Source organism: Nematostella vectensis, chromosome 13, assembly GCF_932526225.1.
Source record: "Nematostella vectensis chromosome 13, jaNemVect1.1, whole genome shotgun sequence".
Taxonomy (NCBI): domain Eukaryota; kingdom Metazoa; phylum Cnidaria; class Anthozoa; order Actiniaria; family Edwardsiidae; genus Nematostella; species Nematostella vectensis.
Genome location: NC_064046.1, coordinates 2,761,073 through 2,780,381, shown reverse-complemented (window position 1 = coordinate 2,780,381; position 19,309 = coordinate 2,761,073). Strand labels below are relative to the sequence as shown.

At 42.1% G+C, this 19,309-nt stretch overlaps 1 protein-coding gene and 1 long non-coding RNA gene across 4 annotated transcripts in view; one reads left to right on the top strand and one right to left on the bottom strand.

Annotated features, from left to right (window-relative positions):
- LOC5513359 overlaps positions 1–19,309 on the bottom strand; it is a 42,724-nt gene that overhangs the window by 8,548 nt on the left and 14,867 nt on the right. For all 3 annotated transcript variants that reach the window (XM_048720532.1, XM_048720533.1, XM_048720534.1), the window contains 24 exons: positions 17,714–17,867; positions 17,323–17,381; positions 16,428–16,562; positions 16,255–16,292; positions 15,863–15,926; positions 15,718–15,777; positions 15,473–15,625; positions 14,709–14,791; positions 13,728–13,819; positions 13,122–13,283; positions 12,047–12,103; positions 11,136–11,232; positions 10,446–10,515; positions 8,966–9,085; positions 7,978–8,115; positions 7,524–7,651; positions 7,399–7,434; positions 6,832–6,981; positions 6,041–6,134; positions 5,463–5,562; positions 3,936–4,027; positions 1,373–1,471; positions 732–799; positions 168–387 (listed from right to left, as the gene is read on the bottom strand). In XM_048720532.1, the coding sequence (XP_048576489.1) occupies positions 168–387; positions 732–799; positions 1,373–1,471; positions 3,936–4,027; positions 5,463–5,562; positions 6,041–6,134; positions 6,832–6,981; positions 7,399–7,434; positions 7,524–7,651; positions 7,978–8,115; positions 8,966–9,085; positions 10,446–10,515; positions 11,136–11,232; positions 12,047–12,103; positions 13,122–13,283; positions 13,728–13,819; positions 14,709–14,791; positions 15,473–15,625; positions 15,718–15,777; positions 15,863–15,926; positions 16,255–16,292; positions 16,428–16,562; positions 17,323–17,381; positions 17,714–17,867 (2,469 nt within the window). The remainder of the gene's footprint in view (positions 1–167; positions 388–731; positions 800–1,372; positions 1,472–3,935; positions 4,028–5,462; positions 5,563–6,040; positions 6,135–6,831; positions 6,982–7,398; positions 7,435–7,523; positions 7,652–7,977; positions 8,116–8,965; positions 9,086–10,445; positions 10,516–11,135; positions 11,233–12,046; positions 12,104–13,121; positions 13,284–13,727; positions 13,820–14,708; positions 14,792–15,472; positions 15,626–15,717; positions 15,778–15,862; positions 15,927–16,254; positions 16,293–16,427; positions 16,563–17,322; positions 17,382–17,713; positions 17,868–19,309) is intronic.
- LOC125558960 lies at positions 13,183–17,715 on the top strand. The gene is made up of 3 exons (XR_007306200.1): positions 13,183–13,308; positions 15,223–15,637; positions 15,821–17,715. It is a non-coding gene; the product is annotated as an uncharacterized LOC125558960 (long non-coding RNA).

Here is a 19,309-nt window from a genome sequence, read left to right as displayed (position 1 = left end):
TATGCAAATACCAAATACATAAACAAATTGAACCAAGCAAAATATATAAACAGAGATAAAAACAGAAAAAAGTCTAGTTTAAAGGACTGGTGTGGAAAGAGCGATAGTGAGACAAACGAAACCTTCGAAGAGTTAATGTAAGAGACAGTAAAAATATGATTATTTACCTTAACCACGAAGCTTCTAAGACTGACAAGCGTATCCTCGGCTACCAGTCCCTCTCTTTTCAGGATTCTAAGAGCCCTTTGGAGGTTGTCCCTGATGTAGTCTGGGTCAGCGGTGATACACCGGGCGAATAACGGCTCCCCCTCAGCAGCAGCGGAATTTGAAATGTGCAATAGGATTGAGATCAACTTGACTAGCAGATCGCGAGGGTTAAATGAGTACCTTAAAGAATGTCAAACAGCCAATACTTTATTATTGTTCACAGTTTTTTGGCAAGAAACCTTTAAAATAGCAGCCCAAAATTGATGTCTGATATTTTATCAATGACACCTGACCTCAGCTACTTGCTTATGAATTAAGCGGAGGGTAAACTTGGCAGAGTGATTAAGCCTTCTTTAAAGCAGATGTAAGAGCTTAGGAAATCGCTAAAGCTGATATATGAAATCACGGGCCGGCGTCCCAAGGGGTTCACCCTTATACAATAAACCTAAAACCTCAGAGATATAAGAAGCTTATGCTATGATAACAACCTGAGTGTATGTGAGATAAAATAAATTTCCACTCACTTCTCCATGTTCTTGACCTTGAGATCAAGTGACTTTGGCCCGACTAGTGAGTCCAAGAAGCCAATGATCTGGAAAAAAAAGTTTGGAACCGTTAACTGACAAAGAACCCCCCTTCAATTCAACATAAATTTACAAATAAGAGTTTTATGACTATGTATACGAGGTTAGATATTAGGCCCGTACCCAGGGGGGTGCAGGGGGCGCGAACGCACCCCCCACAACGGCCGAATGTCCACTTTCGGTTCCTACTAGACATGCTATTTGTAGACAAAACTATTAAGCATAAGCTCTCACTTGAGATACCAAGCCAGGAATCGAACCAGCCCCGTACACAGTGGTGCTAACACAACTAGCCACCCACGCTTCCAGACATAGACTCTAGACTAATTAGTCTATTAATCATCCGTGGGGGAAGGACCTAATAATAAACAGTGAAAGGTTTGCTTTTCCTTTCAACAAAATACGCAAAATATTTCGACCCAAAAAAAACAAATGTACACTTTTTTGTTTAACAAACAGTGTTAAATCATGTTTTCGCTTTGTTTCGTTGAAACCTTCCAACTCAAATACCTTGCATATGTGTGCATGCACTGTCATTACCCGGCACATAACACTGACGTATGCAGTACCATGTGACTCACCGCAGAGGCTGTTCTCTGTGTTATTGGGGATCGCAGGAAACACCGGGCCACATTTTCTTCTTCTGTGATTATAGCGAGGAAATCAAGAGTAGCAGTCGCCTGAGAACAAATTCAAACAATGAATAACGGTCTAAATCGGTCTAAAATGAATAAAACGGTCTTCAATAACTGGGTGTTCGTAAAAACAAGGTTTCTTCAATAACAGGGTGTTCTAATAACGAGGTGTCTTCAATAACAGGGTGTTCGTAATAACGAGGTGTCTTCAATAACAGGGTGTCTGTAATAACGAGGTGTCTTCAATAACAGGGTGTTTGTAATAACGAGGTGTCTTCAATAACAGGGTGTTTGTAATAACGAGGTGTCTTCAATAACAGGGTGTTTGTAATAACGAGGTGTCTTCAATAACAGGGTGTTTGTAATAACGAGGTGTCTTCAATAACAGGGTGTTTGTAATAACGAGGTGTCTTCAATAACAGGGTGTTTGTAATAACGAGGTGTCTTCAATAACAGGGTGTTTGTAATAACGAGGTGTCTTCAATAACAGGGTGTTCGAAATAACGAGGTGTCTTCAATAACAGGGTGTTTGTAATAACGAGGTGTCTTCAAAAACAGGGTGTTCATAAAAACAAGGTTTCTTCAATAACAGGGTGTTCTAATAACGAGGTGTCTTCAATAAAAGGGTGTTCGTAATAACGAGGTGTCTTCAATAACAGGGTGTTCTAATAACGATGTGTCTTCAATAACAGGGTGTTCGAAATAACGAGGTGTCTTCAATAACAGGGTGTTTGTAATAACGAGGTGTCTTCAATAACAGGGTGTTCGTAATAACGAGGTGTCTTCAATAACAGGGTGTTTGTAATAACGAGGTGTCTTCAATAACAGGGTGTCTGTAATAACGAGGTGTCTTCAATAACAGGTTGTTCGAAATAACGAGGTGTCTTCAATAACAGGTTGTCTGTAATAACGAGGTGTCTTCAATAACAGGGTGTTCGTAATAACGAGGTGTCTTCAATAACAGGGTGTTCGTAATAACGAGGTGTCTTCAATAGCAGGGTGTTCGTAATAACGAGGTGTCTTCAATAACAGGGTGTTCGTAATAATCAGGTGTCTTCAATAACAGGGTGTTCGTAATAACGAGGTGTCTTCAATAACAGGGTGTTCTAATAACGAGGTGTCTTCAATAACAGGTTGTCTGTAATAACGAGGTGTCTTCAATAACAGGGTGTCCGTAATAACGAGGTGTCTTCAATAACAGGGTGTTCTAATAACGAGGTGTCTTCAATAACAGGTTGTCTGTAATAACGAGGTGTCTTCAATAACAGGGTGTTCGTAATAAAGAGGTGTCTTCAATAACAGGGTGTTCGAAATAACGAGATGTTGCAATAACAGGGTGTCCGTAATAACGAGGTGTCTTCAATAACAGGGTGTTCTAATAACGAGGTGTCTTCAATAACAGGTTGTCTGTAATAACGAGGTGTCTTCAATAGCAGGGTGTTCGTAATAACGAGGTGTCTTCAATAACAGGGTGTCTGTAATAACGAGGTGTCTTCAATAACAGGTTGTTCGAAATAACGAGGTGTCTTCAATAACAGGGTGTCTGTAATAACGAGGTGTCTTCAATAACAGGGTGTTCGTAATAACGAGGTGTCTTCAATAACAGGGTGTTCGTAATAACGAGGTGTCTTCAATAGCAGGGTGTTCGTAATAACGAGGTGTCTTCAATAACAGGGTGTTCGTAATAATCAGGTGTCTTCAATAACAGGGTGTTCGTAATAACGAGGTGTCTTCAATAACAGGGTGTTCTAATAACGAGGTGTCTTCAATAACAGGTTGTTCGTAATAAAGAGGTGTCTTCAATAACAGGGTGTCCAAATAAGGAGGTATCTTCAATAGCAGGGTGTCTGTAATAACAAGGTGTCTTCAATAACAGGGTGTTCGTTGTAACGAAGTGTCTTCAATAACAGGGTGTTCTAATAACGAGGTGTCTTCAATAACAGGGTGTTCGTAATAAAGAGGTGTCTTCAATAACAGGGTGTCCAAATAAGGAGGTATCTTCAATAGCAGGGTGTCTGTAATAACAAGGTGTCTTCAATAACAGGGTGTTTGTAATAACGAGGTGTCTTCAATAACAGGGTGTTCTAATAACGAGGTGTCTTCAATAACAGGGTGTTTGTAATAACGAGGTGTCTTCAATAACAGGTTGTTCGAAATAACGAGGTGTCTTCAATAACAGGGTGTTCGTAATAAAGAGGTGTCTTCAATAACAGGGTGTTCGTAATAACGAGGTGTCTTCAATAACAGGGTGTCCAAATAAGGAGGTATCTTCAATAGCAGGGTGTTCGTAATAAAGAGGTGTCTTCAATAACAGGGTGTTCGTAATAACGAGGTGTCTTCAATAACAGGGTTTCCAAATAAGGAGGTATCTTCAATAGCAGGGTGTTCGTAATAACGAGGTGTCTTCAAGAGCAGCGTGTCCGTATGCAAGAAAATACCCTATTCTACTGTACGAAGCAAACAAACTTCGATTCAAAATGATGAATCCGTCTCGTAGGGTTTCACTCACCGCATGCATGAATGACTTGGATACGTGTTCCTCGTTTCTTAGAAACTGAGCTTTTTCTTGATCTTGCAGATCCAAGCTGTCAGGATTTTCCTCTAAAAAAAGTTATTAACAAAGCCAGCTTTTTGCATACGTGTTGTGAAATTCCATAGGTGCTGCTTCGGGAAAAGACCTCTTTCTTAGTGCTATTGGGCTATCTATTGAAAAAACTATACCTGTTTGAGAGCATTTGCTGGTTATCTCATCTCGTTACAGTTCAAGACGATGCGCACATTTAACATATTGTCTCTTTGCACTGGTAATTTTGATAAGGCTGTCTACATAAAAAGACATTCCGGATGTTTCTATTATCACTTGACTCGTGGCTCACTTACTATACACGCTGTCACGCACAGTCACGCTCTACACCAAGATACACACTGTTACGCATAGTCACGCTCTACACCTGGATACACACTGTCACCCACAGTCACGCTATACCTAGATACACACTGTCACCCACAGTCACACTCTACACCAAGATACACACTGTCACCCACAGTCACGCTCTACACCAAGATACACAATGTCACCCACAGTCACGCTCTACACCTTGATACATACTGTCACACAGTCACGCTTTACACCAAGATACACAATGTCACCCACAGTCACACTCTACACCAAGATACACACTGTCACCCACAGTCACGCTCTACACCAAGATACACACTGTCACCCACAGTCACGCTCTACACCTTGATACATACTGTCACCCACAGTCACGCTCTACACCTTGATACACACTGTCACCCACAGTCACGCTCTACACCTTGATACATACTGTCACACAGTCACGCTCTACACCAAGATACACAATGTCACCCACAGTCACGCTCTACACCTTGATACATACTGTCACACAGTCACGCTCTACACCTTGATACATACTGTCACGCACAGTCACGCTATACACCAAGTTACACACTGTCACCCACAGTCACGCTCTACACCTTGATACACACTGTCACCCACAGTCACGCTCTACACCTTGATACATACTGTCACACAGTCACGCTCTACACCAAGATACACAATGTCACCCACAGTCACGCTCTACACCTTGATACATACTGTCACACAGTCACGCTCTACACCTTGATACATACTGTCACGCACAGTCACGCTATACACCAAGATTCACACTGTCACGCACAGTCACGCTCTACACCTAGATAGACGCTGTCACGCACAGTCACGCTCTACACCTAGATAGACGCTGTCACGCACAGTCACGCTTTACACCTCGATAGACACGGTCACGCAGAGTCACGCTCTATACATAGATACACGCTGTCACGCACAGTCACGTTCTACACCTAAATACACCCTGTCACGCACAGTCACGCTCTACATCTGGATACACACTGTCACGCACAGTCACGCTCTACATCTGGATACACACTGTCACGCACAGTCACGCTCTACATCTGGATACACACTGTCACGCACAGTCACGCTCTACATCTGGATAGGAAAATTCGGCGGTACCTTCCTTGTGACTTCTCTGTAGTTTAGCGACATGTGCGACTCGGGAGAGACCGTCACTCAAGAGATACATTAGGCTGTCGAGAATGGCGTTCAGAAAGCCCTAAAAGTGTTAACGAGTCAATCAAATCAGTAACCATAGTAACATGGGAAAGACCGTCACTCAAACGGTCTAGAATGGCGTCCAGAAAGCCCTAAAAGTGTCAAATGCATCAGTAACCATAGTAACACTCTCGCCTTGAACTTACAACTGCTATAAGCTACACCTAGCAACACTATCGGTCATCAACATCAGTGCAAAATAGCTACCGCTAAAGCGTTGTACAGTAAATGTCGGAAAATTCGAGGTCAGGTCTTGGACCCCGAGGTTTTTTTACCCCCCAAAATATTACTAATTTACCAATATATATACAAAATAACTACAAAATACAGGCTGACGGTTTAAATCGCGGATTTAACCCTCGATTTCGAATTTTCCAACATTTACTGTACCATTTAATGCGTGTTTTGCACAAGCAGTGACTTATATGGTCGTAATATTTTGAAGTAGATGATAAAGTTTTATTCAATCTCCTCCTTACCTGAAATGATTCTTTTCCACACTCAGACTTGAGTGAATCTCGACCATGTTCCGGGTCTGTCCACAGAAACTGAAGCAACCGAACCACCTCAACTCTGTGAAGGAAAAACACATTAGCACACTATTGTAGCCGGGCCCATTTGTCTTATCGATTTGGTGCACGTTTACTTTTTAACAGCTTGTAAATGCTAATACGGCCGGCAATATTCCAGAGGATTGAAAAAGGCCTAGTCAGAGCTTATCCCAATAAAGCATAGGCGCGTACATAGGGAAAAGCACGGGTTGCGCACCCCCCCCCCCCCCCCCCCCGGCCCCCAGGCTGCAAAAAAGTAGGTCATTTCTTACAGAAGGATCGTCAAGTACAATTTTTCTATATGATCCATATAACCGCGCACCACCAGGCCCGTACCCAAGGGGGGGGGTGTAGGGGGTGCAAACGCAACGGCCAAAAGTCCACTTTCGGTACCAATAGACGTGCTATTTTAGACAAAACTATAAAGCATGAGCTAGATCACTCTGGTTTGTCAATAATCTATAAGTCAGACTGTTTTGTAGCCAAATCCGACAATAAACGTCCCGTGGAGATACTGCAAAGGCATAAAAATCCCTTTTTATTCATTCGGCGGTAGTCCGATTTTTACCCCCTCCTTCCCACGGAAAAATTAGGTCTCCTTTTTCGGATTTCGCACCCCCCCCCCCAAGAAAAATCCTATGTACGGGCCTGATCACCATCACCAAATCCTGGGTCTATGCCAATCAGTGAAGGCCGCGTAAGTTTACAGGTCTTCTTACCTGGTGCCAAACTTATCAAACTCTTCTTTGTCGACGTCCAGTCCCTCGACAACGTCCACGGACGTGTAGGTGTGAGTGAGGGCTGGGATGAGTTTAGCTTTGATCGCTTGGCACGTGACCACACAAGCTGTCAGGTCTCCCTCGACACCGCTAAGCAAATGACACAAGAATGTTAAAGAACAAGGGCGGTAGTGGAAAGTAACGGTAAAGGGTTCAATCCTAATAAGGCGCTGTAACGATTATTAGATGATGATGATGATGATGATAATGATGGTATGAGCTGATGGTGATTTCGATTATGATGTCTATAATAATAAGATGATGATGATAATGAAAATGTTAGTGTGAAGTGTTGTATCGATGATGATGATGATAATGATGACGGTGATGATATTGGTGATGATGATAATGATGTTAGTGTGGGGGGATGTTACGATAATGGTGATAATGTTAAAATGATGATGTGGTGGTGATGATGATGATGATGATGATGATGATGATGATGATGATGATGTTGACGATGATAATGTAAGTGTGGTTGCCATTTTACACGAACACGTTACCCACCTTCCCCAAGAAGCTGTTTCTAAAAGATGCTCCTTCCTAAAATAACAGAAAAAAAAAGGTCAGCCATCAACAATCAAATTTTAAGAAGACTACCTATTCCAAGAAAAAAAGCCAAGGCGTCTTACTCTCTCTTGGAAGAGCAGCATTCGGCGAATGCAAGAAGAGCAGAGACAATCTTACTGGCGACCATAGGACCGGGAACACAAACCCTGTTATTCATCAGGATAGCTACGCAGTTCACAAACACGTATACCTACGAAGGAACACGCCAAAAGATTATTACCAATTATTATTGCCAATCTCAACAGCCTTATCCCCAGGGTCTTCTCGGTCGATTAATTCAAAATGGCGGCCAAAGGAAAATGCTGAACCACGTGACATCACGTGACCACCTAGAGAGGACCACAGATATGCACACATCTTTAGGGAACTTTCCAAGGTTATGTCAGAGTTGAAGGATAGTTCATAGATAGTTTGTAGCGCGAAGACGTACGCGAACGTGGGTTCCACAGAAAGCCCACACAGCCTTGGTGTATGTGTGATAATAACAGAGAAAGAACAAATTGACTAAAATCTCACGTTGAGTCCTTTGAGCGCCTGTGAGTTATGCATGGCCATGAACTTGAACCACAAACACATGTCCTTGATGTAGAATTCGGGCAGACTCGAGAGGAACTCTCGACACCTTGCGTCGGCAGCTATCTGATCCTCCGGATTCTATGAGTTTTTCATCAAAATCAAAAACAGCACAATCATAATTGTCATCATCAACATCATACTAAAATTATCATACTCATCAACATCGCATCATACTCATCAATATCATCGTTATCATTAATGCATCCTCATCATCATCAGCATTACCACCACCACATCATCATCATAATTATCATCATCATCATTATCAGCATTACCACCACCATCATCATAATTATCATCATCATTATCAGCATTACCACCACAATCATCATCATAATTATCATCATCATCATTATCAGCATTACCACCACCATCATCATAATTATCATCATCATCATCATCATCATTATCCTCATTACCATCACCATCATCATCATAATTATCATTATCATCATCATCATCATTATCAGCATTACCACCACCATCATCATCATCATAATTATCATCATCACCAGCATTACCACCACCACCATCATCATAATTATCATCATCATCATTATCATCATTACCACCACAATCATCTTCATAATTATCATCATCATCATTATCAGCATTACCACCACCATCATCATCATCATAATTATCATCATCACCAGCATTACCATCACCATCATCATCATAATTATCATCATCATCATCATCATCATCAGCATCATCACCATCACCATCATCACCGTCACCGTCACCGTCATTGTTGTTGTCGTCGTCGTCATCATCATCATCATGTCATAACGCGTCAGCGTTGGGCCTCTCACCTCTGCTCAAACGGGTTTGATTCATAGTCAAGACATGGCAAGTTTCTCTTTTTTTTTCTTTTTTTATCGGAAGCCGGGCAGCTAGCCACAGCGAAAAAAAAACAATTCCTCACCTTGGTGTCCACCTCCTCCACGTGTCTAGTAATCCACGCTGCAGTGGTGATATAGAACTCAGAGCACATGTGCACAAACAAGAGATCTTCGATCACTGTGTTCCACTGACACACAAAAAGCTGCAAACAAGAAACAAACGTCAGAGAAAACAATAGAAAAAATAAACAAACAGAAAATAGGTGTTGATTCGTGATCCCTCAGAGAAGGTAGGTCCTTCATATATGGTTCACTATAGTGTCCCTAACCCTAAGCCTAATGAACCACACAGGAAGGATCTACGTAAAGAAGTGATCTTACTACCACCAAATCTCTTTTCATCCTGCCTGTTGCTCTTCCAACTTAATGCATTACATCATGTTAAACAAGGATCCGCACTAAAAAAGGGCCTGGACCAGGTCCATTAAAGTAGCTAATCATTCCATTGCAGCTGGGAAGCTGAATTACGAGAGCGCAGATTCAGACGTGGTCGAGTTGAAGGCGTGAAAGGCGCCTCAGGCAGCCGCCATACAACTCATGTCTGACAACGGATCACAGCTAAGATCGAAATTGTTGGTTTTGTGGAGGGAGGAAAACCGGAGAACCCGGAGAAAAACCCTCGGAGCAAAGGCGAGACCAACTAACTCGACTCACGTCGGAACCGGGAATCGAACCCGGAACCCAGTGGTGAGAGGCACAGGCGCTACAGAGCGACCGGGAAACCTGTGGTGAGAAGCACAGGCACTACAGAGCGACCGGGAAACCTGTGGTGAGAGGCACAGGCACTACAGAGCGACCGGGAAACCTGTGGTGAGAGGCACAGGCACTACAGAGCGACCGGGAAACCTGTGGTGAGAGGCACAGGCACTACAGAGCGATCGGAAAACCTGTGGTGAGAGGCACAGGCACTACAGAGCGACCGGGAAACCTGTGGTGAGAGGCACAGGCACTACAGAGCGACCGGGAAACCTGTGGTGAGAGGCACAGGCGCTACAGAGCGACCGGGAAACCTGTGGTGAGAAGCACAGGCACTACAGAGCGACCGGGAAACCTGTGGTGAGAAGCACAGGCACTACAGAGCAACGCTCTGCCAACTGCGCCACCAAGGATCCCATAGTTGTCAGTAAACTGCCACGTGGTGCGGAGCTCCGGAGTTCAGTCAAGCGTGTCTTGTTTGCCCACAAAGAGCGAAACCCAAAAGTAAAAATTAGTTTAAATTATTAGCGTGTTGTCATGTTGAAGTTTGAATTTTATTCATCTGAAAGAGGGCGGAGCTAAGCCCTTTTATAGTGCAGGTCCTCGTTGAAGTAAAAAAATCTAATGTCAAAGGAAAAGAGCATTAAGGATTCTGTTATTTAAAGGCAATTGCGAATTTCTATCAGACGTTCTCCGATCGACAAGACGGGATTTTGGTTGCAGGTCGTGCTGAGGTCCCTTCCACAGATCGACACAGAAATGACGATGCTAGAAGGCGGCTTTTGGTGGATATCGTTGAGCGCTTACCGTGAGCAGCGCCTCCACGTGAGAGGAGTTTTCTTTGCCCTGAACTACATCTTTTAAGGACGCATACTTTCTGTGGCAATAAAAATGAATTAGGTAACAACACAGGCGCGTACACTGGGGGTGTGCTCCCCCCTTGGCTGCCAAAATTGGGTCTTTTCTTATTAAGGAATCTTCAAATACTATGCTTTTTCCATATGATTTCTATGACTGCGCCCCCCCCCCCCCCCCCCCCAACAGCTAATCCCAGGTAAGATACTCGTCTGTAATATGTGCTAAATTAGTTCCTGATAGAAGTGTAAATGTCTGAAGGTAAAGCATTGTTCAACCTAGGCTTCCTTGAGCTTGAGGACATAGAACATTGACAAGTGGGGAGAGGGAGGGGGAGGGGAGGGGAGGGGAGGGTGGGGAGGGGATACTCTTGATTTCGTCATGGAAAGTAAACATGTCGACTGGCGATAATGGACATCTCCATAGACATCTTTATGTCGGGCTTCCTGTGTTTAGAAAAGAAAACAGGGAGCGTGCCCCCGCTCTACATATCCCTAGTTCCCCTCTTCCTCTTATTCCCACAGGAATCCCAAAAATGAGAAAAAGCAGAAGCGCGTGGAGGAGGCTATAGTGATAGTATGAGAAAGTGTTCTAATAGTCGTGATTACAGGTTTTGTCGTATATTGTCGTATACAAACGCACCTGAGTAGCCTGCTGTAGTGCTGCAAGGTGTTGGTCAAGCCGATATGGAGGGCGCGGTGTGTCAAGTGGAACATTTCGCTTTTGAGGTTGAACTGACCTGAGAAATAATATCCGAATATTACCGTTATTGCTCGAATAAGAGCCCACCCCAAATAAGCGCCTCGCCTAAGAGAAAGTAGTATAAATCCACTCACATACTATCTTGAATCTCGCAATTTGATTGGCTCCCGTACTCACTATCTATTGAGCCATAGATAGTGAGTAGAGAAAAAGCCGGCGAAAGAGACGAAAAACCTTGATTCAAATTCGAGAAATTTGGTTCACAATCTTTTTTAGTTAATGCATTTTCTATCCTTACAAAAGGACACAAAAGTAACAAAGTAACGAAGACTGCAAGGTTTTGAAGCTTAAGTTTTCAATTTTCAATCTGCGCGCGCTGCAAACACCGGTTGCATGCGCTCGCGAAAGCACTAGAAAACACGCCATTTCAAACGAGCGCGCGCTGTTTTGATTTTGTAAAATACTTTTTTCGTTGTGTTATATTATTTATTACCGAGAATTATTAAAATCGTCAGTTATTTGAAGGTAGTGTGTGAGTGGATTTATACTAAAACAATTAGACTACTCGTTCTCGTTTTCTATTAGGCGCTACGCGCCTCGTTGACTATCTATTGACTCATAGAAAACTCGAACTTGTCTAATTGTTAAATATAATGAAGTGCCTCGCTTAATAAACAGTAATGACAGCATCCCAGTCCATGGCGTTTTTGTTGGGTTTCCTGTGATATTCTATATGTGATGTCACTTGGATTCCTTTACTCTGGGTTTGCTCTCCCCAGTCTCTCTTACCACAGGGTCAACCGCAGGAAACCCGAACAGAACACCGTGGATTACGGCTGGAATTACAATACCTCGAAGGTCTTCACTCAGCTTGTACTTCTGCTGCTGTCTCTCTTCGCCTTCTTCACCTGAAATAAAACACACACACAGATACTATAAAGGTAAGCATTTACGACTAGAGCTGCTTAGAACCTAGGCTCGCCTAGTGTCCGTTGAACGAGCGAAGAGAGCAGAGACCGGAGCTATAGATAGATGCGCGAATACCTAAAGGGTGGGCTTGGCTCTGAGGGCAGCCAAGAAACTATAAGTTCACCGAACGTGTCTCAACAAACACGTCAGGTGCTGCTTGTAAATGTAAATATGCTTAAGTATCTCAGCGCTTTACATGCAGGGTAGAATCCCAAGTGGTTCTTTTATGTCCCCAAATATAGGTACGTTAGGTGCGACGAGAGATGGAACCTCCGGCCCATGTCACTGAGTTTACACATTTATCTTAAAGCCGCATTGTCAACAGTTTAGTTCCAGAGGTCCAACGGAAACCTTAACCGTTAAAAGACAAAAGAATCTATTAAAATTCGAGATATTTAACAGGCCATCCGCTCTAAATAATCAATCACATCCTCAAAAAAACTTCCAATAGACACACTGCTTTCAATATGTTTTATATATTTTTCGCGTTTTCCGTTAAAAATCATCGGATATTGTTACGTAATCGACCGGAAGTAAACTGGTGCGGCTTCAGCATCTTCTAATGCTGCTTCTGATAATGATGATGATGATAATAGATATGATGTTGATGATGGTGATTTACATAAATGTCTGTAGCCTGGGTAGCGGCTCAATGGAGACTGGGACGGGGGGAGAGAGAAGAGAGAAGAAAAAGCAAGAGCGCGGCCTCTCGGCCTCTATGCTCAGCTTTATTCGAGAAAACGAAGGTTAAAGTGATAGAGCCAGACAATATCAGTGTAGATAACAACAAAATTAATATGCTGGTGGCAACAAAGGCAACAACAATGGCAACAACAATGTAACAGCGACCACAACGCAACAACGACAAAAACTACGACAACAACGACCACAACGACAAAAAAAAACAATGACCACAACGACAATAACGACGAAAAAGACCACCACATCCAAACTCACCCAAGTGTAGGCCTGTCATTGTCCGTTCCTCCGAATAATCTAATCGGCACGCCTTTGACACAGGGTACCCGCTCTGGATATCTACAATTTTGTTGGTTCCCTTGACGACGAAGAAAGGCTCGCAAAATTGAAGGAGTACTGAGCACAAGTTCATCATATACCCTAAAGGAATGGAGGAAACATTCAAGTAAGAACAGCCACGTTGTACATTATGTGTGATTCAACAGGAAAACTTTTTCTGATGGATGATCCATAACCCCTCCCTCCCCACCCACACGGAGAGAATTTTATCAAAAAGCCCGTAGAATCCCAAATAAATCTGTATGGTTCAATGGTCATCAGCTTATTATATTGTAGGAAAATTTGTTTCCATCCTCACCTTGACCCCCATTTGACCTTGGCCTTGATTTTATGCGTTATTGCCATTTTTTTTCCACATAGAGTTTTAAGTTTTCCTGTGCGCGACGCTTACTAATGCCTAGTGCACACTAGCGACATATCGACATAACGACATGGGCGCGCGCACTCTTATCTTCGCAATAACGCATAAAATCAAGGCCAAGGTCAAATGGGGGTCAAGTTCAGGGTCAAGGTCAAGATGCTCACCATCTGTAGCCACTACAGCTTCGTCCTGACCTAGAGTTAGTACAGTACGCATGTCCATATAGGTGATAACTGCTGACAACCAAGACATAGCACTAAAAGGCAAATAAAGGGTAAAGTCATCGCCGTTGAGGGATTGCACAACATTTGGGTTGCAAAAGCAGGATTATAAAAATGCTCCCATATATGGCTGTCAAGCGCGCGCGATTATCCGGGAACAAACGATTTACGCGTGCAATATGTTTCCGTTGCCTTTTTTCAAACGAGCATTGATTCCGATATGTTTAGTTCGAACGGCTTTCTACCTTGTTCGTAAACTGCACCTCTCATTTGTCAAACTCCCTATGTTTCTGGTACCTTACACTCAATTTTCGCGTCACTTTAATTTCACGAAGTGTCGCGAAAATTAGGATGCGCGAAAATTAAGTGATTACACAGGAAGGGGAGGTTTATGGAAAAACCTCGTCTATTTAGTCATCCAATGTATATTGTATATCCATATAGTACGGGTTGAGTTGGACTTGTATTTATAGATTTTTATGAAACTAAATTCAGCCCACGCATCTTTTTGTTACAAATTGTTTCAGTTTTGATGATGACAGCACCTTTTAATTCCACTTGTTTTGCTTAATTTTATTATCCCAAAATCGCGAAAAAAAGTGATCTGGTTTTTACGAGAATAAAAAAAATCGCGAAAATAAAGTGTCGAGAAATACCGCCATCTCAAAATCGCGAAATTTTGACGTCGCGAAAATTCAGTGTTATAAGGTATTACAGCAAAATTCGTTGTTGCGCGACCTCGGTGAATATCCGAAATCCATGTCTCGTTTGGGAATAGCGCGTAGTCAGACACAAGCTTTGGGGTGGTTTGTCTGGTTTTGATTGTTTTGTTCGATTGACTACGCGCTATTTCTAAACGAAGAAAGGAATTTTTGATTTCGTGAGGTCGCGCAACAACGAATTTGGCTATAACTGTAAATTTACCTTTCGTGGTGTTTTGTCAGCACAGCTCGCAAAGCTTTGTATACGATATTCTGACAGGAATGCAAAGCATCCAATATTTGGCTCTAGAAAGACAATAACATCCATGTTATAACTGAGTATATACCTATTTCAATAAAGGTTGTCAGTGCAAATGGAAGATGGCTGTTCTACGACCGAAAGTAACAATGCGTATCGAAAAATAAGGATAAATCAAAACAATTATCCATTAAAGGTAACCGATGCTTGGCTCTGACATTGATTGACTTTATTTAGCACCTTTAACTTTACAAATAATTAGTAACCATAAGCAGTTTACCATTTGCACTGACAACCTTTTCTGAAATAGGTGAATGTAACTGAGTATTATACAGTATTGTGTCTTCAACGACAATAACTCTTTACCCCGTTACAACTGCACTTTTCAAGCGATCACTGAAATTACGGGAAAATTAAGTCAATATCAAACAAGCTCCTAAATTACAGTCAAAAAGAAATTTAAATCTGTTTGTTCCAGGTACTGGCTGTCTTGAAAGGAGTTGTTGGCTGATCATCAATGGGTGATGTTTTACCTGGACTCTATCACTATCTGTCTTGAAAGGTCTCGTTGGCTGATTATCAATCGGTGATGTTCTACCTGGACTCTATCACTATCTGTCTTGAAAGGTCTCGTTGGCTGATTATCAATGGGTGATGTTCTACCTGGACTCTATCACTATCTGTATTGAAAGGTCTTGTTGGCTGATTATCAGTGGCTGTGGTCTTACCTGGACTCTATCACTATCTGTCTTGAAAGGTCGAGGGAAGTGTGGCAGCTCCTTGAATGGTAACGAGGCGCGGGACTTTCCGTTAATCCTCATCTCTAGGGAGGTGAGCGAGAGGAACAGTGCAAAGATCGAGCTTTTCTGGAAATACTCGGTCTAGAAAACACGGTTAGTAGCATTTTAATTAATTATAGGACAAAATCACAGTACAAAAGAATTCTGAAGTTATTTCGTTGATAATCTCTTACCGGTTCCTTCCGGTCAGTCTCCTCTTCTAGCCATTTCGCAATGAACTGCACCATTTGTGGCTGAAAGAGTAATACGATTGCCAATCTCCTTTTACCATTGCAGATGACTAGATTACTATGATAATGAACTACCTCAAAGACAAACCTGCTTTAACAGAGCTTCAACCCCCTTTAACACACTGCTACACTGGATCGCGACCTCGTCCAATCTGTGGTTACCAAAGAGAGAAACTGTTGTCAGGCTTGATCTCAGCAAAATGAGGCTCAAAGTAAGGCTCGCCGATTACTTGTGCCGTTTGTGGGACGGTGGATCGTGTGATAGCAGCACCCAATGCCTTCTGGGAAATTGCTTACACACTACCTCACACAAGTTTGTCAACTGCGTGGAGCAGTCCGTAACACTACTGGCAGGTTGTTAGTTTTTTTTAAAGGTACTGATGAGTATCAACAGTACACAAATACTTGCGCTATAGAAATACAACACATACGTACATTTTTATCGACATTTAATAGATATTACTGGAAAACATTACGTACCTTTCGATGCTGTTGACATACCTCCCAGCGCATATTATCTAAAAGACGTGCAGACTGGTTAAATATGGGCCTTTTTTCTGAATACTACCCAAGACCAATCTGGAATCTTTAAACAGGGGACTATAAATCAAGTGTCTTATTGTGCATTAAGGAAATACTCGAACAAAACTGACCATTTCACGAAAAGTCTCCCGGGTGCTTTTATTGTTGTGCCCCTCTTCGAGAAGACGAGAGAGTAGCTCTGGAGACACCGACACGCCATCGGGAGACCAACCAGACAGGCAACCCAGAAAGCACAGAGACACATCCTGAACAATAAGAGCAATGATTACTATTGTGTGTCGCTTTTAAAGTCTTCCTCGAAAACGTGATAAAAAGTCTGATGATGATGTCACGATATACCACGTGAAAAGACACAACGGATGAAAATGACTTTAGTTCCGTTGTTGTTTCATAGATTCATCACTTGTCTCTTTTTACTAGGTATGCGATGACATACCAGGAAACTATTTGGAACAGAAAAGATACCGCCCACAACGCAAAAAAAAAAAAAAAAACGAAAACCACATACGAACTGAACCAAACAACTTAACAACAGCTGTGCGATTTCTGATAATGATGAATGCACCTTGCATGTATGTAAAACATGCAAAAGTTGTTCGGTGAGGGATAAAACAGCTAGAAAATGACAGACATAAAATCCGCTCCTGCATGGGCGAGGATACCATGCGGTGCCTTAATTACCCTAACAAAATATTAGAAACACATGTCATCATGTGGAAAAATATGACGCCTATATCACACGGATGACCAAGTGTGTGTGTCAGTGTATGGGGGCTCCAATCTCTGCGTGACCGGTTCGATTTCCGGTCGGGACGTGAATAGTATCTCCTGAATTTGACTTTCTTAATACATACGTAGTAAGATTTTAAATATGAAGCACTTAGAACATGGTTTGTACTGTTTTAAGTGCTATACAACTGCTATATTTTTTATGAATAGTTTGTAGGCCTTTCGTAGGCAATAACTTGACATGTCACCTTAATAGGGAGTTGAGCTTTCTAATACCTGTTGTGGGTGAAGCGAAGTCTTCTTGAATCCTTCCCAGAGGTCGTCCTCCACATCCTCTGGAAAATAATTAAATACTTTCTTTGAATGTACCTATAGCCTTATTTATCAGATGGCACGTGATCGTTCGTTTCAGGAGAGGAAGTGAAACACCATCGTCAGGTCCAGTCCGCTATTACCATTACAGTTAAACAGAGTTTGCCTCAGGCACTCAAATCAATTTTGTGGGCTATTTTTTTCATTCACCGATATTAACATATGAGAAAGAGATTTAAACGCAGCTCACAAGCACAGAAACTCAAAATGTAATATGATGAGCAACAAAGCTAGATGTACAACCGACGACTCAGACAAGGTAGAATTAAAGGAAATCCTCAAGCCCATCTCTTACCATGTATAAGCTGCTTCTTTACGGTGTGGAAACAGGTGTTTTTTGCCACCGCAGTTACCGAGCCCCAAACATGTTCTTGGCTTGCTTTGCCTTTGAAGTCTGGTGGCAGGCATTGGCAAGCATCGTAACATTTTAGAGCGCTCCGTAAAGGATCCTTTGTTAAAAAAAGAAGAACTTGGGCGTTTTTAACTTGAAAGGAAATGTAAGTATGAGTGCCACCCTTATCCAGGGCTGAATTACCCCGAATTTACAATTGTATGGGTTCTTATACGACTGCTTTATAAGACGCACTGTGCCACCATGCAGTTTTAGAGGTTAAATGATTGGGATGTTAGCATATCGACTACAGACACTAAGGATTGCCTCCACTTTCTATTGAATGGTGGTGTCTCTTAAACATCCCACAATAACATAATAGTTTTATCACATACTAAGTAGCTTGGCTCTTGGAACACACCATGGTAACATCCAAATTGGCAGAGGGAGTTTTAAGGGTTGCCTCCACTTTCTATTGAATGGTGGTGTCTCTTAAACATCCCACAATAACATAATAGTTTTATCACATACTAAGTAGCTTGGCTCTTGGAACACACCATGGTAACATCCAAATTGGCAGAGGGAGTTTTAAGGATTGCCTCCACTTTCTATTGAATGGTGGTGTCTCTTAAACATCCCACAATAACATAATAGTTTTATCACATACTAAGTAGCTTGGCTCTTGGAACACACCATGGTAACACCCAAATTGGCAGAGGGAGTTTTATCACATTTTTAGTAGCTTGGCTCATGGTACAACATGGTTGGTAACATCCAAATTGGCAGGGGTAGTTTTATCATATTTTAAGTAGCTTGGCTCATGGTACAACATGGTTGGTAACATCCAAATTGGCAGAAGGAGTTTTATCACATTTTAAGTAGCTTGGCTCATGGTACAACATGGTTGGTAACATTCAAATTGGCAGGGGTAGTTTTATCATATTTTAAGTAGCTTGGCTCATGGTACAACATGGTTGGTAACATCTAAATTGGCAGGGGTAGTTTTATCGCATATTATGTAGCTTGGCTCATGGTACAACATGGTTGGTAACATCTAAATTGGCAGAGGGAGTTTTATCACATTTTAAGTAGCTTGGCTCATGGTACAACATGGTTGGTAACATCTAAATTGGCAGAAGGAGTTTTATCACATTTTAAGTAGCTTGGCTCATGGTACAACATGGTTGGTAACATTCAAATTGGCAGGGGTAGTTTTATCATATTTTAAGTAGCTTGGCTCATGGTACAACATGGTTGGTAACATCTAAATTGGCAGGGGTAGTTTTATCGCATATTATGTAGCTTGGCTCATGGTACAACATGGTTGGTAACATCCAAATTGGCAGGGGTAGTTTTATCGCATATTATGTAGCTTGGCTCATGGTACAACATGGTTGGTAACATCTAAATTGGCAGAAGGAGTTTTATCACATTTTAAGTAGCTTGGCTCATGGTACAACATGGTTGGTAACATTCAAATTGGCAGGGGTAGTTTTATCATATTTTAAGTAGCTTGGCTCATGGTACAACATGGTTGGTAACATCCAAATTGGCAGAAGG